This window comes from Cynocephalus volans, chromosome 12 (assembly GCF_027409185.1).
Source record: "Cynocephalus volans isolate mCynVol1 chromosome 12, mCynVol1.pri, whole genome shotgun sequence".
Taxonomy (NCBI): Eukaryota; Metazoa; Chordata; class Mammalia; order Dermoptera; family Cynocephalidae; genus Cynocephalus; species Cynocephalus volans.
Window position 1 is genome coordinate 88,429,083 of NC_084471.1, and position 27,680 is coordinate 88,456,762.

At 36.1% G+C, this 27,680-nt stretch overlaps 1 protein-coding gene across 1 annotated transcript in view; it reads left to right on the forward strand.

The window, feature by feature from the left end:
* The window catches only part of DNAI7 (dynein axonemal intermediate chain 7), a 64,184-nt gene that overhangs the window by 30,996 nt on the left and 5,508 nt on the right, over positions 1-27,680 (forward strand). Inside the window, exons 8-12 of the mRNA XM_063075768.1 lie at positions 7,080-7,183; positions 8,850-9,165; positions 20,867-20,942; positions 23,677-23,837; positions 26,334-26,490. Of these exons, the coding sequence (XP_062931838.1) occupies positions 7,080-7,183; positions 8,850-9,165; positions 20,867-20,942; positions 23,677-23,837; positions 26,334-26,490 (814 nt within the window). The remainder of the gene's footprint in view (positions 1-7,079; positions 7,184-8,849; positions 9,166-20,866; positions 20,943-23,676; positions 23,838-26,333; positions 26,491-27,680) is intronic.

The window sequence follows — 27,680 nt, forward strand, 5'->3', positions numbered from 1 at the left end:
TCAAACCAGGATAATTAGTATATTCAACATTATATAATGTAATTTTTTTTTTTGTGGTCCTTTGCCAATTTCTCACTAACCCCCCTACACCACCCCCTTTCTCACTTCTGGTGACCTCAGTTCTGCTCTCTCCTTTTGAAAGTTCAACAGATTATTGTGATTGTTCTGTCTTTCCCTCCTTCTTTCTTTCATTTATTTATTTGTTAATTTTTTTAGCTCTCACTTATGAGTGAAGACATGTGGTATTTCTCTTTCTGTGCCTGACTTATTTCACATAACATAATTTTCTCTATGTTCATCCATTTTGCTGTGAATGGCAGAATTTCATTCTTTTTTACGGCAGACTAGTATTCCATTGAGTACATATACCTCATTTTCCTTATACAGTCATCCATCAATGGACATGAAGTTGGTTCCATACCTTGGCAATTATAAATAAAGCTGCAATAAAGATGAGAGTGCAGACATCCCTTCGACATGATGATTTCCATTTCCTTGAGTATATATCCAGCAGTGGGATTTCTGGATCATGTGGCAGTTCTAGCTGTAGTTCTCTGAGGAACCTCAGTACTGTTTTCCATAATCGCTGCATTAGTTCACAGTCCCACCAACAGTGCAGGAGGGTTCTCCTTTCTCCACAACCTCACCAGCACTTCTTATTCTGTCTTTTTGATAATGTCCAGTCTAACTGGGATGAGATGATATCTCAGTGTGGTTTTGATTTGCATTTCCCTGGTGCTGAGTGATGTTGAGCATTTTTTCATATGTCTGTTGGCCATTTGTATATCTTACTTTGAGAAATGCCTATTCAGCCCCTTTGCTCATTTTTTTCCATCAGGTTACTTGCTCTTTAATGTTAAGTTAATTGACTTCCTTGTGTATTCTGGATATTAATCCCTTGTTGGTTGCATAGTTTGCAAATATTTTCTCCCATCTGTAGGTTGTCTTTTGGTTCTGTTAATTGTTTCTTTCGCTGTGCAGAAGCTTTTCAGTTTGATATAATCCCACTTGTTTATTTTTTCTTTTTCCTGTGCTTTTGAGGTCTTATTCATAAAATCTTTGCCCAGTCTTACTTCCTAGAGTGTTTTCCCTATGTTTTCTTTTAGGAGTTTTATAGTTTTAGGTCTTATGTTTAAGTCTCTTATCCATTTTGAGTTGATTTTCCTATGTGGTGAGAGGTACAGACCTAGTTTCATTCTTCTGCATATGGATGTCCATTTTTCCCAGCACTATTTATTGAAGAGGCAGTCTTTTCCCCAATGTATGTTCTTGTTGCCTTTGTCAAAGATCAGTTGGCGATAGGTCTGTGACTTGAATTTTGGGTTCTCTATGCTGTTCCATTGAGCCAATGAGGTTTTTATGCCAGCACCATGCTGTTTTGGTTACTATAGTTTTGTAGTATAATTTGAAGTCAGGTAGTGTTATGCCTCTGGCTTTATTTATTTATTTTGCTCATGATTGCTTTGGCTAATCGGGGTCTTTTGTTGATCCATATAAATGTTAGGATTGTTTTTTCCATTTATGTGAAGAATGTCATTAGTATTTTGATGAGGATTGCATTGAATCTGTAGATCACTATGTGTAGTTATGGACATTTTCACAATGGTAATTCTTCTGATCCAAGAGCATGGAATGTCTTTCCATTATTTGTGTCCTCTTTAATTTCGTTCAGCAGTGATTTGTAGTTCTCAGTGTTGAGATCTTTCACTTCCTTTGGTTAAATTGATTCCTAGGTTATTTTTGGTGACTATTGTAAATGGGCTTACTTTCTTGATTTCTTTTTCTGCTAGTTTATTATTGAAGTATACAAACCCTACTGATTTTTGTGTGTTGATTTTGTATCCTGCAACTTTAGTGAAAGCATTTATCAGCTCTAAGAGTTTTTTGGCAGAATGTTTAGGTTTTTCTGTATATAGTATCATGTCATCAGCAACAGGGACAATTTGACTTTGTCTTTTCCAATCTGGGTACCCTTTATTTCTTTCTCTTGCCTGATATCTCTGGCTAGTACTTACTATACTATGTTAAATAGAAGTGGTGAGAGTGGGCATCCTTGTCTTCTTCCTATTCTAAAGGGAAAAACTTTCAGCTTTTCCCCATTCAGGATGATATTGGCAGTTTTTTATATGTTGAGGTACTTTACTTTTATACCTAATTTGATGACAGTCTATATATTGAAGTGATGTTGAATTTTGTCAAATGCCTCTTATGCCTCTATTGAGATAATCATATGGCTTTTGTCCTTGATTTTGTTGATGCAATGTATCACATTTATTGACTTCCATGTGTTGAACCATCTTGCATACCTGGGATGAATCCCACTTGATCATGGACTGTAATTTTTTTCATGTGTTGCTGTATTCTGATTGCTAATATTTTGTTGAGAATTTTGGGATCTATGTTCATCAGAGATATTGGCCTGTAGTTTTGTATTTCTTTTGTATCTTTGTCTGATTTAGGTAGCAGAGTGATGCTGGCCTCATAAAATGAGTTGGGGAGAAGGGCCTCTGTTTCTATTTTTTAATAGTTTGAAGAGAATTGGTATTAAAGGTCTGGTAGAATTCAGCAGTAAAGCCATCTGTTCCTGGGCTTTTCTTAGTTGGGAGACTGCTGATTACTGCTTCAATCTTGTTGCTTGTTATTGTCTGTTCAGGTTTTCTGTTTCTTCTTGGTTCAGTCTTGATTGTATGTGTCCAAAAATTTATCCATTTCCTCCATGTTTTCATATTTGTTGACATACAGTTGTTTATAATAGTCTCTAATGATTCTTTGTATTTGTGTAGAGCAGTTGTAATGTTTCTGTTTTCATTTCTATTTTTGTTATTTGGGTCTTCTCTCTTCTTGTTTTAGTTAGCCTTGCTAATGGTTTGTCTATTTTGTTTATCTTCTCAAAAAAACAAGTTTTTGTTTCATTGATCTTTTGTATCATTTTTGGTACTCTATTTCATTTAGTTCCACTCTGATCTTAATTATTTCTTTCCATTTACTAGTTTTAGGATTAGATTGTTCTTATTTTTCTAGCTCTTTGAGATATAGTATTAGGTTGTTCATTTGAGATCTTTTTATTCTTTTGACGTAAGCACTTATTGCAATAAACTTCCCTCTTAGTGCTGCTTTTTCTGTATCCCACAGGTTTTGGTATGATGTATCTCTACTTTTGTTAATTTCAAGAAATTTTTTGATTTCCTGTCTCATTTCCTCTTGGACCCATGGGTCATTCAGGAGCATGTTTAATTTCTATGTATTTGCATAGTTTCCAGACTTTCACTTGTTATTGATTTCTAGTTTCAATCCGTTGTGGTCTGAAAAGATTCTTGAAATGATTTAAATTTTTAAAAATTTGTTGAGACTTGATTTGTGACCTAAAATATGTTCTATCCTGGAGAATGTTCCATGTGCTAGTGAGAAGAATTTATATTCTGTAGTTCTTGGATGAAATATTCTGTAGATATCTGACAGGTCCAGTTGGTCTAAAGCAGTTTAAATCCTGTGTTTCTCTGTTGATTTGTTGCCTAAATGATGTATCCAGTGCTGACAGAGTGTTCAGGTCCCCTACTATTTCGTATTGGGACCTATCTCTTTCTTTAGGCCTAATAGTGTTTGCTTTATATATCTGAGTGCTGCAGTGTTGGGTGCATATATATTTGTGATTGTTATATCTTCTTGCTGGATAGATACCTTTATCATTGTATAGTGGCCTTCTTTGTCTCTTTTATGGTTTTTGGTTTAAAGTCTATTTTATCCAATATAAGAATAGCTATGCCTGCTTATTTGTGGTTTCCGTTTGCATGGAATATCTTTTTCCATCTCTCCACTATAAGTCTGTGTGTGTCTTTGCAGGTAAAGTGAGTCTCTTGAAGACAGCATATAGTTGGGTCTAGCTTTTTAATCCAGTTAGTCGGTCTTTGTCTTTTGAGTGAAGAGTTTAATCCATTTACATTTAGATTGTTATTGAAAGGTTTTACTCCTGGCATTTTATCAATTTTTATTTGGATGTTTTATATATCTTTTGTTCCTTTCTTCACCTTTTATTGATTTTCTTTGATGTTTGTTGATTTTTTGAGGTGGTAAGATTTAGTTCCTTTCTCTTTGCTGTTTGTATTTTTTGTTGTACCAGTGGATTTTGTTCTTTCTTGTGTATTCACGGTAGTGATTATTGTTTTTCACATTCCATATGCAGGACTCTCTTGAGGAACTCTTGCAAGGCTGGTCATGTGGTGGTGGACTCCTGCAGTTTTTATTTGTCTGGGAAATGCACTATTTCTCCCTCATTTCTGAAGGATAACCTTGCTGGGTATAGTATTCTTAGCTTACAATTTTTTTTCTTTAAGTATGTTGAATATATCATCCTTTTTTCTTCTGGCTTGTAGAGTTTCTGTTGAGAAGTCTGCTGTTAGTCTGATAGGGATTCCCTTATAGATGACATGATGCTTTTCTCTTGCTGCTTTTAGGATTCTGTCTTTTTTTTGCCAGTTTGACTATAATGACTGTTGGAGAGGATTTTTTCTGGATTGAATCTGTTTGGGGATCTTTGAGCCTTCTGAAGGTCTGTGTCTCTCCCTGTATCTGGGAAGTTTTCCACTATTATTTTGTTGAATAGGTTTTCAATGCCTTTTCCCTACTCCTCCCCTTCTAGAAGACCCATGATTCAAATGTTTGTGCACTTAAGGTTGTCTGTTAGCTCTCTCACATTTTTTAAAATTCTTTTTTGTTTGTTTGTTTTGTCTACCTGAGTTATTCCAAAAAGACTATCTTCAAGATCAAACATTTTTTCTTCTGCTTGTTCTAGCCTGCTGCTTAAGCTCTTGATCACAGTTTTTTTTTTTTTTTTTTTTTTTTTTTTATGTTGTTGAATGAATCTTTCAGTTCCAGGAGTTCTGCTACATTCTTTTTTCATGTCTTAATCTCTTTGTAAATTTCCTCCTTCATATCTTCGATTTTTTTTTTTTGTCATTATATTATGTTGCTGACTGAGTCTTCTCGTATGTCTTTGAGTTTCTTTAAGGTTGTTGGTTGGAATTTCTTTTCAGTCATTCCTGCTCTATAGGGTCTGGTATTTGAGAATTACTGTGTTATTTTGGTGGTGCCATATTTTCTTGGATTTTTGTATTTCAGGTATCTCTATGATGATGTCTGGTCATCTAATGGAGCCATTTCTTCTTTTGTTACTCTGGAGTGGGCTTTGAGGAGAGAGAGTTCCTCCTGTTTATATATTTTATATTGACTGTTGAGTAGGGTATTTTAGTATTGGTACTGGGTAGATGCACTAGTGTAGTCTCTGTTTGGGTACTTTGGCCATGTTCCCTTTGTAGTTGCATGTGCCTCCATGGCCTAGGCACTGGAGCACTTAGTGATTCCTTGCTGAAGTTAGTGACACTGTATTGAGTCACCAAGGACATAGTCGAGCTCTCGAGGTCTTGGGATTCAGATAAGCATCCTCCATGGCTACCTACATGAGTAGGTAAAAAGTTGTTGAGGAACACATTATTCCCATAGTGGCAAAGTATTTGATCTCAGATTACTATTGAGAATAATATATTTTGCAGTGGCGATATGTGATGGTCAGCACCTTAACCAGGTAATCAAGTTTGCGTCACTAATAGTGGGACATCATATGCCTCCTGATACGATGCAATATGAAGAAAACAACATAATCTATAATGCCTTATTGCTGAAGATGGTTCATCTAAATCTAATTAAACCACTAGATCTTATAGTATACAAAAAATAAAAGGGGTAGAGGAGCAAGTTAAACAATACCCTGAGGAAACAATTACATAAATCCACAATGTGGAACAGTTTTCCAAGTCAACTAACCTGGGCACTTCAAAAAGTTAATGTCAGAGAAAACAGAAAGTGTGGAGGAATAATCACTTAAAAAATAATAGCAATAAATACAATCCTTAACACTTTAAAATTTTGATATTATAGCAACTAAACACATATTGACTCATTTGAGCCCTTTATGAGAGCTGATTTTTTGGGCAATAGGCATCAAATTGTGTTAGACATCTGTAAGTTGTATGTTTAATGTTGTATTTCAAGTATTGAACTAGCAAAACACATGACTCATCTGGATTCCATAAACTGGGTGTTTTGCATTCTAAACTTGATGTGTTCAGAGTTAAGCTAACTTTTACAGTAGCACAGTCTGTATTTTAATAAGGTACAGATAAAGAAGCATGTATCTAGTTAAAATGAAAAGTCATAATTCTGATGTTAAAATTTAAGAATATAAAAAATACCTTTTTTTTGCATTTCTTTCTTTTATTGAAACATATTGATTGTACATATTTGGGGGGTGGGAAGGTGTAGTGGATTGAATTATGTCCCCACAAAACTCACTGAAGCTTAAATTGTGTCCCCCAAGTTTTATGTATTAGAAACTTGGCCCACACTGTGACTGTTAAGAGGCTGGGAGTTCCTATTATGGTAATTGAAAGGTGGAACTTTGAAGAGGTAATTAGATTGTAGGACCATGACATAGAGAATGGATTAAAAATGGTGGTCAGGGGCATGGTTCTGAGGGCTTTAAAAGAAGAGGAGAGTCTGTCTTTCTCTCTCTCTCTGCTCTCTCTGCTTCCACCACCTTGCAATGTGAGACCGCTGGGTCACTGTCACCAACACCAGATGGACTTTGGACTCCCCAGCCTCAGAAACTGTAAGCAATAATTTTCGTTTTCTGTATAAATCACCCAGTCCCATGTATTTTGTTATAAGCAACAGAAATACAGGAGGGTATAGAGATGTTAAAATTGAAAAGGGTAACAATAGTAATCCACATGTGCTACTTGAGAATATAAGAACAACTTCAATCCTTGGACACCTTAAGAGAAACTGAGGAGAAAAAGGAGAGACATGTTTAATTAAGTAAATAAATTTGCATCCTTGAAAGAGTTTGTTTGTTTGTTTGTTTTATAATTCTTTGTCATTTTGACTGAACCTCATTTTTATCCATGTTACTCTTTTAGGTAATTCAGTAATGAAGGGAACCCAACACATGTGATAAAATAACTTATCTAAGTTGTATAATTTATGAGGTCTCTTGCCCTTTATAATGTTTTCTTTTTCTCTTACAGCAAGCTAGTACTTTAGCAGATCTGGACAGTGGAAACATGGAAAAAATTATTCAAGATGAAAATGTTACCTTGTATGTGTGGGCAAACCTCAAGAAGAATCCAAGGTACCCTCATGAGTGATACTTTGCCTGTAGGTAGAAAGACGTTAGAGTCATATCATGATTACCAGGCAGATGCCTGTTGCATACCAGCATGGTATACTTAGAAAAACCCTTGTTAGGAAGTCAGTCAACTGGGGTTTGAATCACAGGCTTGCCATTTTTTACCTTAGGCAATTTATTTAGCTTTGTTGAGTTTCGGTGTATCGTCAGTACAATGATGATTATATTACTGAATATGATTGGATTGAGGACTAAACATTGGTGCAGGTAAAAGTCACCGCATAAGTATCTAGTACAATTATACACTCAGTGAATATCAGGTATTCCCTTCTCTTCACCCACTTAACCCTTCTTCTCCACCCACCCCCAAAACTAGGATAAGTGGTAGGTATTTTCTACATGGCAATCTGGAACTTTAAAAAAGATATTTATCTTTGAGAATTGTTAAAAATAATAAATTTTCATATTTGTTATTGTTTAGAAATTTAGGTAATGTTTCACCCATTGTTATCAACAAAGAACATGGTTCTGAGGAATAATAATGATAAAGACAAATTCATGATCATTAGGTTGCTGCTTGATCTTAAACATTTCAAATTAATTGAGTTAGTATGGCGGTGAGTTTTAGGGAAAGATTACCGGAATAAAAGTTAGGAGGCCTAGGTTCTGGTCCCAGCTCTGAAAAGACTAGTCATATGACATTGGAAAAAATTGGACATTGGTTTTGATATTTAGTAAAAGGAAAGAATAAAATATTTCCCAAGTTCCATTTGCTACAAAATACTCTGTTGTTTCAATCTAACCAGAGACAATGTATTAACCTTTTTTATAGTAAAATACTCATATGTCACATACAGAAGAGTAAAGGAAATTAATCTGTATAGTTTTAAAAGAATAAAAATAAAATGAATAGCTCTGTACTCATTACCAAGGTTTAAGAAGAGGATTAGGTAGTATCTTTTACGAGATAGGGATAGCGGAAGAAAACAAGTTCTTGTTTGCTTTGGTGGTGGTGGTGGGAGGGGTTGCAAGAGTTTGGTGCTGGACTTGCTGAGTTTGAAGTACTTATGAAATATCAGAGTGCAACTGGCTGAAGGCATTGAGAGAAATCTGTGCTGGGTGTACTTTGGGGAGTTATCAGCATATAGATCAACAGTTCTTAACTCTTGGGTTCTTGTGAATATCAAATAATTATATATGCCCGAACATATGGAAGGGCATTTTTGGACCTCTTAAAGTTCATTTGGGGGTGCCTCTTCCCCATACCCCACTCCAAGGAAAATAAAACTCAGTTAAAAACTGCTGATAATACACATACTGATCGAGGCCCCAGAAGTGATATCTAGAGAATGTGTGTAGAGAGAGAAGACAAAAGAGCCTACCATGGAGGGCTGAGTAATAGCAACACTTAGATATGTCAGGAAGAAGGCATGCACAGGAGACAGCAGGAGCTGCCAGAGATGGAGAAGAATGTGGGGTCATGGATCCCAGGAGAGTGTTTTGAGAAGGATCGCACCAGCAACCAGGTGCAAATGATGCAAAGAAAGCAGGTACGACTGGAACTCAAAACTGGAGTGAAATTAGAGAGAAATACTGCTTAGTATAAATCTGACACAGATGTAGAGTTTCCTAGGGTCTCATCCTTTCTGTTAACATTAATTATTAACAGGCACAGAAGTGTCAGATTCTCTGGAACACAAATTGGATTTGAAATTCCAAGAATATTAGCAACAAGTGACATTGCTCTACGACTCCTGCATACTCGCTATGACCATGTTTCCCCACTGCACCCTGTTCTAACACCTGTTCCAAAAGAAGAATGTACTTCCACAGTCACTGAGCTTGTCAGAGATGAAGTTAAGAATGTAGAAGAAGCAATCAGCAAAGAGGACCAAGAAGAGACTAAACAACAAGAAAGTGTGTCTAACATAATCCTTGAGGAAGAAATAAAAGTTGAGGAACATGATGATATTGAAGTACAAAAGGTAGGACACATTTAAATGTATACATGTTTTCTTCTTGCAACAAGTGTTTTTAGATTTCCCTGAAGCATTCTTGAGATATTTCCTAAACATCTAGAAATTGTCTGAAAGCCATTTTCTTGCCAGTGCATCAATTAACTTTTAATGTTTATCTTTTTCTTGCCTTCCATTAACAGTCACTATTCATAGTATTTGAATTTCTAGTTGCTTCAACATCCTAAATTTCAGCAGAGTCCTGCTCATTTTGTATCAGGCACACTCTTGGAAATCTTGGAAGTTTTTAAATTTTAGTGTATGTATTAGTCCATTTCTGTTGCTTTTAACAAAATACCTGGAACTGGGTGATTTATAAAGAAAAACAAAAATTTATTGCTTACAGTTTCTGAGGCTAGGAAGTCCAAAGTCCATCTGGTGGACCCAGGGGTCTCACATTGCAAGATGGTGGAAGCAGAGAGAGCATGAGAGAGAGAGACAGACAGACAGACTCTCCTCTTCTTTTAAAGCCATCAGAACCGTGCCCCTGACCACCATTTTTAATCCATTCACTATGTCATGGTCCTACAATCTAATCACCTCTTCAAGGCTCCATCTTTCAATTACCATAGTAGGATTTCCCACCCTCTTAACAATCACAGTGGGGGCTAAGTTTCTAGTACATCAAACTTGGGGGACACAGTTCAAGCTTCAGTGAGTTTTGTGAGGACATAATTCAATCAACTGCAGTATATTTATAATATATTTCAAATTCACTCAAGGGAACTTACCGTTAAATGGAAACTTGCAGTAAATAGTTTCATAAACTGAAGGATTATCTTACATTACTCTGTTATTTCCTCAGCTTTTGGTTTTGTAAGAAAGAATTTTATAAAGTAAAAATTGATGTTCTTAAAATATTGTACTCTTCTCTGTAGCTGCTTACTTATTATGTTAGAAAAATTGTCTCTCTAGAATTTAGTAATACTTCCTCAAAGCTAAGCAGCTTATTTGTTTAGTAATAGCCCATTTGTATTTTAGGAGAGACCAGAAATATCAGGTTTTCTTACAAGTGCTTAAGACGTGAAATATATTGGTTTATGAATTTATTTGCTTTGAACGCAGGAAAGGGTTAAGGATTAGATTGAATACAGCATTGAAATCGGAATAGGCATTATTAGATATTCTAAGAATATATGTGATTGAAAAATTCCATTTTAAATATTACACCAGTATCAAAATTATTATAGCAATATAGAAAATGTGTATGACATAATGCTAAGTACAAAGAATAATATTTAGAATATGACTACAACCATGTAAAATTTAAAAGGGATTAAGGGGAATAGACCCAGAAACCTGTGCATAGCTGATACTTTGGAAAGGCAGGAAATGAGTGACTTTTTCTTCTTTAAAAATTTGTCATTTTTCTTAAAATGTTCTTTGAGCAATAAGATAGTTTTTAAAATAAAATTTTTATTTTAACTCTCAGGTAGCATGCTAGCTTTACTCAATATTCAACAATATTTCCAGTTCTTTTCCCTTTCCTGGATGTATGGAAGGATTAAACTCCTCCCCACTTGAAGTTAGTTAGGCATGACCATGTGAGTTGCTTTAGCTAAGATGTGAGTAGATATGACAAACTGATTTCTAAGGGGGGAAAAAGAATGAGTAAATAGGCCCCGGATTTTAACATTATTTCAGTATGCAGTAAAAAATAAAATAAAACTCCACTAACTTCAAATAAAATTTGGCATAACTTGCATTTTTTAAATTTGTGAAAATAAAGAACAAATAAAAAGTTATTAAAATAGTTATGAGTATGAAAAGAGTATCTGAAAATATTTGGTCTTGATCTGATCAAAATATTGGATAATTTCTTCTCCCATCCCAGTTTCTTTGATCATAATTTATATTTTATGAAAACTCATCAATATTTTACATAAGAATTTCACATTATTAATTTAAAAATTGTGAAATAATAATTAGAAGCCATATAATTTGAACTATTGCTTGAATTTACATGGCTAAAGCGATTCTGTCTTATACACACGTCTCAGTTAAAGCAGCCTCAAGCAGCTGTGATTTATTATAGTTCTATTAATTTCAGAAGTAGTTTTTTTACGAAAAATATAAGCATGTGAATTCACGACTATGCTGAATAGTGCATTTATATATTCTTCTCAAGATTTGTCATCTATTACAGTAGACAGACATTTTCTTTTCTCTCAGCCAGTGAACTCGAAAGTACCAAACTAAGCTTTCCTCAATTTGAATGTCCCTTACCAATATGTTTAAATACATCTGTTTTTTCTTATTATTTAACGTCAGATTAAATAGTTTCAGCTTATCATGATGACTAAAGGTATGCAAATGCGAATGTTGAAAATGCCACAAATGTACACCAAAGAAAAGCAGTATACTAGATGGTAAAATGCACATTTTATGGAATGTTGAGGCTGTCTTCAAATAAATAGTCTAGGAAACCCATAGTAAAGGTCAGCAGGCATTTAGTGGTTTGAAGAGATAGTGTTACTTTATGAAAGGTAATATAAACTTCTATAGAGTCTGGAAAGCTTGGTCAAGAATTGTGTGAATGCTAGATGGAGGGACCTGGCTGGAAGAACTTTGTGATATCAGGATTTAAAAAGAGAAGCGTGACTGCCTAGAAGATGAGACTAACATTGACTCAGTTAGTGCCCCGTTTCCAGGAACAAATCTTCTCACCACCAAACAGGCTTGCGTGTACATGCTTATGTATGTGTGGTCTATCATTCTTCTAGACATCCCACAGCTTTCTGAAAGAGCTATTAGGAATAATGCTGAATGAAGTACCTATGACTTCCAGCAGAAGAATTGCATAGTGCTGGTGAAGTGTGCCGAGGCAGGAGGGGAAAGCCATCGCCTGTGACGAAGGAAGGCGGGAGTGGTGGGGCGTGGCGGACTGAGGGACTGCCTGGAATGAAGGATCCCCCAACTCAAAACCACTTGCGTGCTCAGTTCTCTCTGTCTCCTCTGATTAGATGAGATGTCCCTCCGCTGTACTCTCATCATTTTGTTTAATTGTTAGAATTCTTACCTTAAACACTAAATTATGATCTTGAGGATAAGAATTCCTTGACAGATTTCATGCTCACAGCACATAGCACAGGGCCTATTATCTAAGGGCTCAATGAATGTGTTTTGAATGAATGAAGGAATAAGTTAATCAATGGATGGCTAAGTAATGAAAAGCAGGCCTTGATTTGAGTCTGATTTATTGTGAACAGCCTACATAAGAACAGCGACATATCAGGATATTCAGGATATTCAAATACTACCCCCATCAAAATTATTCTGCTTTAGAGATACTTAAGACCTTTTCCATGACAGCTGGGTGTGCTGGAGATCCTTTCTGCTACCTTTAGGGAATCTGCAGTCTTGTCAGTAGGGATTCTCGGACTCTCTCCTCAGCAGTTCTGATCCCCCCCACCCCTGTAGTGATCCAGCATAGCACCTGGCGATAGGAAGACTTTGTTTCCACCACCACAGCAGCCTCAGCAAAGGTGTGCTCTTCACATTTCATTTGGAACTCGGAGTGAATTTGATGCGGTATTTATGGATAGTGGCAAAGTTTGTATTCCTTTATAATCACAGCCACATGAGAACTATCATAACCCTAAATGTCATTCATGACACTATTTTTCTATGAGTGGTGACAAGATGTATTCTGAATTTTAAAAACTGCCATATAAATTGATGAAATTCAATTTGTGTGTATGTGTATAAATTAGGTACTACCTGTAAGATCAGTAGGCAAACGTACCGCTACGGATTTTGAGGGATAAAATTCTCTATTTTTACAACATTTTTTTGGTGTTGGGTATACTGTTTACCTCCATAATTTTAGGTTGGCATGTTTTATCATAAACATTACATTTCTCATATCTTTTTAATAACTTTGAAAACTGATTGCAAGGAAAATATGGTATAATATTGCGTGAATTTATGGCCCACAATACTTGAGTTATGCTTGATCTGTGAGATAATCACAAATAAGTATTTAGTACTTTGTTAGTCTGAAAATTAAATCTCACCTTAGATGTCTTTCCTTTTTCATGGCATTAAAATTTTGCCACTAGAGGGCTCTTAATACCATATTTTAGTTAACTTAAATGTATAATAAAATAATAATATTGTAGGTATTGGATAATACTGTCTTTCCCATTAATATATTATACAAAATATTTGGAAAAGCCTAATTTAGGTGTAGCACATTTATGACAAATGTTTCTTTTAAAAATGATATTCACCTTCAGATATATTTTAGTGATCTAAGGAACATACATGGTAGTATGTGGGTTTTTGAAATTTTTAAAGTTCAAGTTAAAAGTAGTCTCTGTTTTTAAGATACTCTAAACGAACAGATACAGGATTTAACATAAATATTTTATATATATAATATTCATCAAACATTTGCTAAGTACCTGCTGTAAGGAACTCAACATGATCTTATTATTCTTGTGGAGAACGAAGTTACCACACAGGCTGATGTGTGCAATGAGAGAGATCATGCATGGGGGTTAAGAGATCAAAATGAATCTGAAATAAAAACAAAGTGAACAGATCGGAAGTCTCTCTGATAAAGTAACATTTGAGCTGACTCTTCTGACAAAGGCATGGACGAGTTTAGATAAGAAAGAAAGGGAGTATTCTAGTCAGAGGGAAAGGTATGGAAACATGAAATAGCCTTAGAGATTTGGGGATTTCTTGGCACCACCATGGATAAATTAAAAATCCATGCGAACAGCCCACGTAAAAACCTAGCATCAAAGCTCCTTGAGTCAACAACCTTCAACTTTCCACAAATTTACCTTGTCAATGAGCTTCCGTGGTTAAACCCCGGACCTTGTTTTTATTTCTTTACTGACTCAACAAATATTTATTGCATGCCTACCTCTATGAGGTAGACACTGTTCTGGCCCTTACTGGACGATGGTGAAAGGACAGAAAAGGTTCCTGCTCTCATAATTTACATACAAATCAGGAGACACCAGCAATAAATACAAAAAATAGAAGATGCCAGTTACAGTAAGTGCCATGCACAAAATTAAACAGGATTAAACTGGTGGTGACTTTAGACTGGGTGCTTAGGGAGGGCCTGTCTGATGAGGTATGGCTTAAGCTGAGACCCCAATGACAAGAACGCATCAGCTATATAAAGACTGAGGCAATAATGCTGTAGTCTTTGGTCACACGACACAAATGAGGACCAGAAAGAAGGCCAGTGGACTGACATATGATGGGCAAGGAGGAAAGTGGTATATGAGGAAGTCGAGAGGGAGGCAGAAGCCAGACGAAGTGGGGCTTTGCAGGCCAAAGTGAGATGTTTGGCTTTTATTGTGAAGGAGGTTGGAAGCCATCAGAGGGCTGCAAGTAGGAGAGCGGCGTGACCTGATGTGTGGCTTTGAAAGATTACCCTGGCTACTGTGCAGGGAACGAAATGTGAGGGGCCAGAGTAAATCTTAAGATCTATTTTTGGAATCTCTGTTCTGTTTTCACTGATCCACCTATTCATGATAGGTTGTTTTTTCTTTTTATATCAAATTCAAATTGCACATATATTAAAAGAATTTCCATGTTACAATATCTGTGCATTCATCAAGTTGCAATGAAAAATGCTCTGCTAATGTTCTGTGAAGTTCTTCCACATTATAGTACAAGTCCTGTATATGTTGAGCCAGGGTTTCATCGAAAAGTTATACTTCAGCTACCTTCCCTGTTTCATATTCTGTCAAACATCTCTTAGAAAATGTTATTTACTATATATGCATCATAAATCTATAAATTTAGTGCAATTCAAATAAAATTTCCAGTTGATAATTTTTGAGACTTGACAAAACACTACTTTTTTCTCTGTTGTTATTTTCTTTACTTTTGGTTTTTAATTGAAAAATAATTGATTAAACATATTTGTGAGGTACAGAGATGAATATCAATACTTGTGTATAATGTGTGATGATCAAATCAGGATAATTAGCATATTCATCATTACAAAACATAATTATTCTTTGTATCCATTAATCAATTTCTTGCTAACTCTCTCCCTTCCCCCTTTCCCACCTCCAATGCTAAACTTTAAAAAAAATTTTTTTAAAATTTTTATTGATTATACATATTCATGGGGCAAGAGCTGACTGTCAGCACATGTGCCCAAGTTGTGGTGATCAAATCAATGCTATCAGCGTGCCCACCACCTTAAATTGCAATTATTCCTTGTAATTCCCCACCCACCCCGGACCCAACGCCCCTCACACATCCTTCCACCCCCTAGGTCTGCTCTGTTCCTCTGCAAGTTCAACACACCACTGTGGTCTGTCTTTCCTTCCTTCTTTCTCCCTCAGCTCCCACTTATGAGTGAGGACGTGTTCTGTTCTTCCCTGTGTGCCAGGCTTTTTTCACTTAACATAATTTTCTTGAAGCTCATCCATGTTGCTGCAAATGACAGAATTTCCTTCATTTTTATGGTTGAGTAGTATTCCATTATGTATATATACCACATTTTCCTTATCCAGTCATCTGTCAATGGACATTTAGGTTGGTTCCATGTCTTGGTTATTGTAAATAGAGCTGCGATGAACATAGGAGTGCATGTGTCCTTTCAACATGATGATTTCCTTCTTTTGTGTATATACCTAAAAGTGGGATTGCTGGAACATATGGTAGATCTATCTGTAGTTGTTTGAGAAACCTCCATACTGTTTTCCATAGTGGCTGCACTAATTTACAGTCCCACCAACCATGTAGGAAGTTTTTCCTTTCTCTGCATCCTTGTCATCATTTGTTGTTCTCTGTCTTTTTAATTATAGCCAGTCTAACTGGTGTGAGATGATATCTCAATGTGGTTTTGATTTGAATTTCCCTGATGATTAGTGATATTGAGCATGTTTTCAAGTACCTCTTGGCCATTGGTATGTCTTCCTTCAAAAAATGTCTGTTCAGCTCCTTTGCCCATTTTTTAAATTGGGTTGTTTATTTTTTTATTGCGTAATTGTTTGAGTTCCTTGTATATTCTGGATATTAATGCCTTGTCAGATGGATAGTTTGCAAATATTTTCTCCCATTACATAGGTTGTCTTTTCTCTCTGTTGATTGCTTCCTTTGCTGTGCAGAAGCTTTTTAGTTTGATATAATGCCATTTATTTATTTTTTCTTTTGTTGTTTGTGCTTTTGAGGTCTTATTATTCATAAAGTCTTTGCCAAGTCCTAAGTATTTCCTCTATATTTTCCTTTAGGAATTTTATAGTTTCAGGTTTTTAATGTCTTCAACCCATTTTGAGTTGATTTTGGTATACAGCTAGAGGAGTAGGTCAAGTTTCATTCTTCTGCATATGGATATCCAGTTTTCCCAGTGCCATTTATTGAAGATGCATTCTTTTCCCCAGTGTATGTTCTTGCTGCCTTCATAAAAGATCAGTTGGCTGTAGGTCTGTGGGTTGATTTCTGGGTTCTCTATTCTGTTCCATTGACCCAAGAGTGGTTTTCATGCCAGTACCATACTGTTTTGGTTACTATACCTTTGTAGTATAATTTAAAGTCAGGAGTTTTATGCCTCTGGCTTTAATTTTTTTGCTCAAGATTGCTTTGGCTATTTGAGGTATTTTTTTGTTCCATATGAATGTTAGGATTCTTTTTTCTATTTCTGTGAAGAATATCATTGGTCTTTTGATGGGGATTGCACTGAATCTGTAGATTGCTTTGGGTAGTATGGATGTTTCACAATGTTTATTCCAATCCATGAGCATGGAATGTCTTTCCATCTTTTTGTGTCCTCTTTAATTTCTTTCAGCAGTGATTTGTAGTTCTCATTATCAAGATCTTTCTCCTCCTTGATTAAATTGATTCCTAGGTATTTTATTTTTTTGGTGACTTTTGTAAATGAGCTTGCTTTCTTGATTTCTTTTTCTGCTAGTTTGTCATTGCAGCATCCGAATGCTACTGATTTTTGCAAGTTGATTTTGTATCCTGCAACTTACTTGAAACTGTATATCAGCTCTAAGAGTTTTGTGGTAGAGTTTTTGGGTTTTTCTCTATATGGGATCACATCATCTGCAGACAGGAATAGTTTGACTTTGTCTTTTCCAGTGTGAATGCCCTTTATTTCTTTCTCTTGCCTGATTTCTCTGGCTAGTACTTCCAATACTATGTTAAATAGGAGTGGTGAGAGTGGGCATCCTTGTCTTGGTCCTGTTCTTAATGGAAAAGTTTTCAGTTTTTCCTCATTCAGGATGATATTGGTGGTGGGTTTGTTGTATATGGTTTATGTTGTGTTCAGATACTTTCTTTCTATGCCTAATTTGCCACAAATCTTTAATCATAAAGGAATGTTGAATTTTGTCAAATGCCTTTTCTGCCTCTGTTAAGATAATCATTTGGCTTTTCTTTTTATTTTGTTGTAGTGTATCACATTTATTGACTTGCTCACGTTGAACCATATTGCATCCCTGGGATGAATTCCACTTGATCATGGTTCATAATGTTTTTGATATGCTGCTTCAAACACTGTTGGTGATGAAAATGTGAACCAAGAAGATTTTGGGGGTGCTTAATTGCCAACAAACACAAGGCACTTTATAATGTATAAAACTATGAATCTTATATTGTCAACAAATGAGGTTTGAAGTTTAAGTTTTGTGCAGGAGTATGTTCTGAAGACACATCTGTAATAACAGGAAAACATTCTATAGAAGTTATCAAACTTAAGGGGCTTGCACTAGAATGTAAATTGACATACTGCTTGAATCATCAAGAAGGTTAACTCCAAAAAAAGAGTCAATCGAGCTAATGAGTTATGAAAATTTAAAAAAATTGAAGTATGTAAAAGCAATGTGTTAAAGGCAAGATTATTCTTTTTATTATGTGATAATATAGAAGCTGATAAATTCCTGTTGTTGCATGCTGAAGTACTGTGGTTATCAAGGGGAAAGGTCTGTTGAGAAAGTCTGAATTCTTAGTGTTCCTGCAAGGTAAGTGACCAGTTTGGTCTAAACTCTTTGAAAAGTACTCAACTTTATGAAGATGTGAATTAGCCTGACTTGCTTATTGGTTTGATATTTTTGGTATTTTTAATGATTATAATCCTTCCTGTAAGAAATAAATACGACTTGTTTCTTGAAGGTAAATAATATCAAAGGCCACCTGGATGTCCAACAGGCATGTCAAATTCAGCATATCCACAATTGAATTCAGTACTTTCCCCCCAAAACACAATTGAATTCAGTACTTTCCCCCCAAACCTGTCCTTTCTCCTTTTCTTTTCTTGTCAATTGTTACCACTTTCTACCTTATTACCTGTATTAGTCCTTTTTTGTTGCCTATAACAAAATACTTGGAACTGGGTAATTTGTAAAAAAATGAGATTTATTGCTTATAGTTTCAGAGGCTGGGAAGTCCAAAGTTCAGGAAGCACATCTGGTGAGGGTCTTCCTTGATGGTGGCTTCAGTGACACAGATTATCACTGTGAGATGTGGGATGGCAGAAGCAGAGAGAGATACTCTCACATGCTCTCCTTTTAAAGCCATCGGAACCACGCTTGTGACCACCATTATTAATCCAGTCATTAGGGAATGGTCCTGTGAACCTAATCACCTCTTCAAGGCCCCACATTTCAATTACTGTAATAGGATTTCCCACCCTCAGCAGTAACAATGGGGATTAAACTTCAGTACATAAAACTTGGGGGACACAATTCAATCCATATCATCACCTACAGTAGATACCTGAAAATTAGCCTTAGTGTATCTCTTGCCTTACTTGTATATCCCATCACCCTCCAGGACATGTTGATTTTACTTCAGTATCGTCTTTCATATGTGCTCCTTCCAGTGGCCCCTATTCCTTCTATGTTGGGGGAGGCCCTGATCCTCTCTATCCCAGACTTCTAGCACTTCACTTGAGCAGTCCATTCATCTGCTGGCTACCAGAATACTCTTTCCAAATGCAAACTTACTCACATTAGTTTCCTATTGAAGGCCTTTTGTGGGCTCTCTCTTCCCCGTAGGAGAAATTTGAAAGCCTTTAGATCGGCATCCAAAGATCTCCACAGTCTGGCCGCTGCACATCTCTAGCCTCAGATCTTTGTACCCTCCTAGCATGCCTTACTCCCACCATGCCTGACCACTTGGGGTGCTTGGAACCGTCTGTTTTCCCTCCTGCCTTTCTCTCACACTTGGAATTTCCTCCCACCATTTTGGGGGAAGACCTCATTCTCTTTCAGGATTTAGTTCAAACTTTACCACCTTTAGGTGGTGTGTACTGTCTTCATCCACCCTTTTCCACACAGAATTGACTATTCCTCCTTGTTCTACTGTTGGAAATCCCTCGCTTTTTATTACAGCACCCACAAAACTATATTATACCTATTTGTTTACCTACTTCCCTCATAGATTGGAAGCTCCTCAGGTCAGGGACCTCGTCTTTTTCATTTTTATATTTCCCAGTATCTAGCAATGCCTGTACAATTTAAGAACTCTATAAAAATTCTTTGCATGAATGAGTGAGTAAGTGAGACATTTCAGAGCACCATGGAAAGGATTGGCAGAGAATGCAATAGCGTTAAAGCTGGTCCAGAGGAAGATACACAGGACAATAGAGTGATGAGAGTAAGGGAAAGGATAGTTTACTAAGGGGACTTGTCTGTGTGCGGTGGTTGAAGATAAAAGTGATGGTGGGTTTAACCATATTTAAGTTTCTGACTAGAATGCTGGTGTAAGGTTATTCTGTGGCTGCAGAAGTACAGGTAGTATCTGAGGTTAAAGAAGTTTGCTGGATATCATCCCGTTTACAAGTATTAGCACATATGTATCAAACTTTTATAAAAACAACACTACATTTATCTAGTGCTTTCCAGTATACAGAGTTCTTTTACTTCAATTATTTTATTTGACCCTTAGAACAGTTATCTCCCTAAGCTTCAGTTTCCTTATCTCTCAGGATTGTTTGCATAGTTACATGTCTGGTACACAGTTAAGTAGCAAATATGTTGTTGTTAGATCAGGAATTTGACACTCGTAACAGTTAAGGAACACAAAGGTAAGTTGGTGTTCAAGTTCACAAAGGTAACTTGGTGGCAGATTTAGACATCCCTCACCCCCATTGTCTTATATTTTTACTACTAGAGTATAAAAAGATATTATTTTCTACATTACTTGATGCACAGAATCTTTAATTTTCTTAAGAAACTTACACAAAAGCAGGCTTTGGAATTACGCTATTAGAGAGCTGATTATCAAATTCTGGCAAAATCTACTCCTTGACTAAAGTCAAAATGCAAATATAAATAATATTTTTTATAGCTTGCATTGCTTCCAAGTCTCTATAATTTACACCTGAGGGTTTTCAGCAGAGAAACTGAGTGGGCTAGATCTTGATCTCCTGAAGTTCGGTGGAGATGTGCACTCACTTTAACTGCTTTTTGGGTTTTTTTTGTTGGTTTTTTGTTTTGTTGGCTGACCAGTTCGGGGATCTGAACCTGTGACCTCGGTGTTGCAAGGCTGTGTTCTAACCAGTTGAGCTAAACTGCTTTTTAAAATAATGCTTGAGAGGCCAGTTTTATGGCAGGACAAGTGTCAGTGTGGGGCCGTAGAAATAAGGTCGCAGGCATCTGGGGTGGGGACTGGCACAGAAGGAGACTGACTCTGGGCTGAAGTGGACACTGACTACCACACCCTACTGTCCTGTGTTGTTTTGTAGAGTTCTGCTGGGGAAGAACATGAAGCCATCACCTGTGAGCTGGAGATAAAATTATTAAGTAAAACTGTTTCAACAGGTATATTCTAAATTACATCTGCAGAATTTCACTTTATTGAGATTATCTTCTTGCAAAAGAAATGCAGCATCATTGTAAAAAATATTCAGACACTGCAGAAATATATTTAAAGTGAAAATTCTTTATAGTCCCTCCTCTGAAATAACCCAGTGTTAACAGATTTCTTTTATTTACTTTCTCTCTCTTTTGATTATTAATAAAACTATGGGATCGTATCACACAAATGTTTTTACTGAAAATTACTTTTTGTTCCCATTTAACAATATGTTACCTATATAGAACACAATACATATTCTACATAAATAAAAAATATTCAACGGTATTCTAAGTAAGAATACTCTGGCGACCTCACTTTTTTTAGTAGCTGTATAATTCCATTCAATAATGGAACATTATTTAAATCTCTGTTGGTAGACAGTAAGGTTATTTCTAACTTCTTATTACTACAAACAATGTTGCAATGAGCTTTCACAAGCACACCTACACAATTGGGAATCTCTCAACATTTTTGAGTACAAATATTTATAAATTTTTGTACTCAATTTTGCCAAGTAGCAATTGGATATAGTTTAGAAATGTCAAGGTGATAGTGATGTCTATTTTGTCCATCTTTTAGCTTGGGATTGGTATGTATCTTTACCATTAACTTTATTATTATGCTTCTTTTGCAATAACTTCTAAGGAATCTATTTCTTAGCATATTTTTCATAACAGGCCTCTTGTCTACTTCTTCACTTTTTCTAACACACTTTTGTTTCAGCAGTTACCCAGGCTGATATCTTTATAATTTGGCTGTAGCCCTTACAGGTAATTTTCCTGCTAGAAATATGACATTAGAGTCTGTTTATGAGCCTCTGTCAACAATACCAGCTTTTCCTACATGGTGATCCCCAAATAATATATATCATAACTGTCTATTTTAGGGCATAGTATTTTTTCTTGTTTTCTTTTCAGGCAAATGAATTATTAGTTAAATACATTTAAAACTTAAAGACTGCAATTCATCAAATATACACAAGGGAAAAAAAGGCAGTGGCTTAACTGGAATTTTCTTTGGTTATTTCCATTAATTTTCAATGCCTGATCTCCATGGATTAAATTCAGTGCCATCCCAGTGTGCTTCCTTCTACAGGAGAGGAAAGTTGTAATAATAAATAATACTGACAGTTCCTGAGTTTCTACTATGTCTGGCACCAGTTCTAAGCTCTTAAGATGTATTAACTCACTCCTCCCCCAAATTTTATAAGACAGATATTACTATTATACCCATTTTGTAGATGAAGAAACTGAGAATAGAGATGCTAGTTAGCATATCTTGCCCAAGGTTACACAGCTAATAAAGGGTGGAACCTGTAAGTCATCTGACTTCCCTTTCTTAACTATTACACTGCAGTAGGGATTGGTTCCAGGACCCCCCAAGGATACCCAAATCTGCAGATGCCCAAAGTCCCTGATACAGAATGGCATAGCATGGCATAGCATTTGCATATAACCTATTCACATCCTCTCGTATACTTTAAATCATCTCTAAATTATTTATAATATCTGATACAATGTAAATGCTCTGTAAATAGTTGTTAAAGTGAATTGTTTGTATTATTTTTTATTGTTGTATTTTTATTTATTTTTTTCAAATATTTTCCATCTGAGGATGATTGAATTTGGGGATGGGAAACCTGCAGATGCAGAGGCCAGCTGTATATCAAAAGAATTTTGGTGAAGGGTGGAAACAGTCCCTCTGATACGTGACGTCAGATATTCCTTCTGATTGTGCACTGAGAATTATGGAATCGTAGAATTTCTCACAGTATTTCTGAACACCAGAGATTATCCAATCCAGTTTTTTCACTTTCAAGCCTTCATTCCTATTTTTCTATGAGCTGGGCTTATTTTTATGTGGGGGAGGGAGGACAGCTTTAATATCACATATGGACCAAAATTTATTTTTTCGTCATTTGACTTTTTCTACTTTCAGACTTTTGGACCCATTAATGTCCAATTTTAAGAAGTTAATTTGGCAATGATCAAATTTTGTCTTAAACCATTTTTTATCTTTTATGAAATATATTTTGTTTTTATTTTCATTGGATTAATAGGTATTGAAATTTTGAATCAGATACTAAAGGAAAAGAATATGAATTTTAAAACTAGAATTTAGAATGGGTAAAAGGGTCATGAAAATCAACTACAATGTATATTGAGAAGTTAAAATAAAAAACAAAACAAAACAAAAAAACCACTAGAATTTATACATGAGGGGTCTTCAAAAAGTTCATGGAAAAATTCATATTTTCTTTTAATTCTATTTTTCCATGAACTTTTTGAAGCACCCTTGTATGTTTACTTAATTGTAAACCTATAGTGCTGTATTTTGATAGTGCCAATTTGACCTCTAGATGAGAGGTTGGCAAAGTTTTCCTGTGAAAGTCCAGATGGTAATATTAGCACATGCCTATGTATGCAAATTCCTAAAATGTTAGTATGTGAAATAGAAGTGTAGCCCTTCCCTGCACCCCACCATTACACATGCCCATTCCACTTCTACTGTTAGATCTACGAAAATCTAGATATATCAGAATATAGAATATATTGTAGAACATATCTATAGAATATCAGATTGGATAGCTAGTTAAATAAAAACTTCCTTTACCAGTATTAGAATTTTTTTCATTTCCTGCCTAATAGGAAAATGTTGTGGTCTATTTAGAAACTGTTTTAATCTGATTAATTTTAGCACAGTTGTTGCTGATAGAGAATGCTCATGAAAAGCCAGATACCTTTGAAGACAATGATGTGGATTTATGCCAGTTCACCACTCTGGGTGGAGTGTACCACTTGGATATTTTGGAGCTTCCCCCACAGTGTAAACCAGTGAAGGGCTGGATGATTGTGGAAGTAGGTTGATTCTTAAATCAAAACCTATGCATAAAATAGTTTCTCACACTCATACTTTTATCTCAAATGATCTGACATATAATGAACTTCAGCCCTATTAAGCAAGCACAAAGGAAAAAGTGTAATTTTAAACTGTCTTGAATTTATAGTTATTGAAAAATTTGAACCTGATACTAAAGGAAAGGAATCTGTGAATTTTAAAATTAGAATTCACATATGAGGGATCTTCAAAAAGCTCATGGAAAGATTCATATTTATCTTTTAATTCCAGTTTTCCACAAACATTTTGAAGCTCCCTTGTATGTTAACTTAATTGTAAACCTATAGCACTATGTTTTGATAGTGCCAATTTGATCTCTAGATCAGAGGTTGGCAAACTTTCTCTGTGGAAGGCCAGACATGAAATCCTTCCAACTTTGTGGGCCATACCAGCTGTGTTGCAACTACTCAGTGCTGCCATTATGGCGCTAGAATTGGTGCACGAAAACGAATGGGCATGGCTGTGTTCTAGTTAAACTTTATTCACAAAAGTCGGTGGTGGGAGGGATTTCCCCGAGACCATAGTTTGCACTCTGGTCTAGATCGATGGGTGTCAACATGTGGTCCCTTGTGCAGAGCATCAGCATCCTCTGGAATCATCTGGGAATTTGCTAGAAACACAAATTCATGATAACTATCTCAGATTTACTGAATCAGAGATTCTGGAGGTGAAGCTCAGCCACCTGTGTTTTAGCAAACCATACCCTAAAGTATGAGAATGACTGGTCTAAATCCTTGATATACAAAGTGTGGTCCAAGAGCCAGCAGCATCCGTGTCACCTGAGAGCGTGTAAAACATGCATACTTTGGGGCTCCACTTCAGACGTACTGAATCTGCATTTTTAAAAGATCCTCCGGTGATTTAAATGCATATTAAAGTTTGAGAAGCACTGATGCAGGTGATGCCAGTGCTGCCAGGGCACAGACCACACTTGGAGTGGCAAGGAAACTGATGATAGTAGTTTTCAGATCATCTTTCAAGGAGTTTCTCCCTCCTGTGTCATAAGTAATAACACTTGCACTAGTATTGACTTGGTTTATTTTAACGTAACCTCATGGTGGCTTGTGTCCTCCCCGCAGCATGCCACATATACCCAGTTATATTGTCATAGCCTGCTCCTTTCTCTCTCTCCACCGTCCCCGTCCCCCTTTCCTCTCCAACCTAACACGTACACGGATTGCTAAGTGCTGCTCGTCCACAATCTCATCCTTTAAGGACCTTGGTTCATTCCTCTGTTAGAGAAGTATTCGTCAACTTTTTTTTTTCTGTTATTGCCCCCCAATGAGCCTTTGTAGATATGTCTTTCCTAAGTGCTCCCCACCCCTGCCAGTAAACCTTTAATACCACAGATATACCGTATATCTGTTTATGTGCTGTATGTATACCTGGGCTTTATACATAAAAGATTAGTTTTATTCACCCACCCCACCCAGTTAATTTTCACTCCCTTGGGGGCGATATTACCATTCTTTTCTCCTTCTCCCCACGTTTGTTAGAGCAAGCCTGGGAGGGATAATCTGGTCTATAGGCACTTTGAAGAATCCATTTGAATTGGACTTCCATACTTCAGGGATACCTGAAGGGCAGGCGTCGTCCAAGAAAGACAGCCCTTTGTTGAAGGCAGGCCTTCAAATCTCTCCATCTATAGAAAGGTCCCAGCCTAAGCTGGGGTTTTCCAGGATCCATCCAAAGATCTGTTGTTTTTGAATTTTGTCAGAATGTCCCAATACCGCCACTTTATGTTCTGCATTTGAACCCAAAGAATCCTCCTCTCACACCTGTTTTTCTCTCCTGCAACAAAGAGGTCTCTTTCCTTTTTTTCAAGTTTTTTTTCCAACAACCTGCCACCTCCTGTAGAATTTTGCCCCATCTGATTTTATTTTTAATCTTACCCCCTTCCCTAAATTTTTCTCTGTTGCATTCAGATAATGCACAAATCTCCCTTATCCCAGAAAAATATCTGTTGTCTGCTTAATTTACTTTCATCCATTCACTTTTACACTTCTCAAACAGTTGTCTGTTCTTCTTTCTTCATCTGCATGCCCTTACCAAGGTATTAGAGCATGCGATCTGGGTCTCATAAATCTGTTTTTGAGTTCCGGTGCCTCCTTGAAGTTATTCTCTAATTTTTGACAAATTACTTGAATCTGTAAGTGTTAGTTGTCTTCTACATTATTTAGGCCTTGTAGAATTGCTTGCAGGAATAAAATGACGAAGCCCCAGCATAGAACCTGGCCCATAGAAGTTCTGTAATTGCATTCAAATTTAGTGATTTTTTTCTCTCACCCACTTATCTTTTAATTTTGTTGTGGTATTTTGTTAGTCAATCTATAGATAAGTGGGACCAAACTGCCGTGCTGATTAAAAATAACTATATAGCTTATTCAGTAATATTTATATTTTTAACTGTTGCCAATCAACTTCTAACTTGGTATTGTTTTGGTCATTTTTAAAAGATACTCAAAGAAGGATTACAGAAATATACATATCCTCCCAAAACTACAGAAGAATTTGAAACAGAAAATGCTTTCCCACCTATAGAGGTCACGCTTGAGGTTCATGAGAATGTAATCTTTTTTGAGGATCCTATTGTTGTAAGGTGGGACACTGAAGGTACAGCAATGCCTTAACCAGCTTTTGCAGCTATATAATAAAAAGAGACATAATAATAAAAATCCTTAAATTGAAACATAAAATGCAGTGTATAAACTGAGTTTCTTATCCTACTTATTTCTATGCCTATTGTAGGGTCTTTTGTTTGCTCTTGATAGAAGTGAATAAGGGTTGGAGTTTAAAAATGTACTGAACTTTGTAACTATTAGTTCCTAAAGTGTTTATATCTGCCATAATATAGTAATAATTACTTATAAATTACAAATATTGGGGATGGTGGACAAATGGGAAACTTGAGAAAGAGGAAAAATAGCCACTCTATGCTTTTTTATAATCTTTGATTCTTGAACCATGGGAAATTATTGCTTATTCAAAATATTAAGTACATATTAACAAAATCAGAAATATCAACAGAGATATAAGCGAATGATTTGTTAATTTGGGGTAGGCTGGCTGAATTTTTTTACCTTTACAAATTAACATAATCTTGTTAATGTAGAAACAAAAAGGGGAATTAAACATAACTTAGTTTTTCAATGTAATTGTATTTGTTATGTTGGATTTAAGAGTAAAACCTAGTCAATGGAACCCACCATGTGAGAAGAGGAAAGAGAGCCAAGTAGGAATGAAGAGAGCATCTAGGAAGAGAATGGTTCATTCATTTGTCCTATAAATATGCTACACAATGGGAGATATAGAGATAAGTGGGCATAGTTCCTTCCTCTGGGAGTTTTCAAAGTTGCAGGGGAGGTAACAGGTGAAGGCATTGTAAAACAGTGTAGTAAGGTGCTAGGATAGATGTAAAGTGCTATAGAGCACCACAGTGACTGGGTGGATCTGGAGACTCGAGGAAGGCATCTCATGGGATGGAATGTTGAACAGGGCCTTAAAAGACCAAGAGAACATTTGCATGCAAGTTTTTGTGTGGACTTGTGTTTTCAATTCCTTTCAATATCTTGGTGTGGAATTGTTGGGTTGAATGGTAAATTTATATTTAATTTTTTAAGAAACATCCAAACTGTTTTTCAGTGTAGTTGTACCATTGTGTATGCCTGCCGACAGTGTATGTGGTTTCCCGTTTCTCCACATTCTTTCCAACATTTGCTACTGTCTTTTTGATTATAGCCATTCTAGTGGGCGTGAAGTGGTTATCTTGTTGTCATTTTAATTTGTATTTCCCCAATGACTAA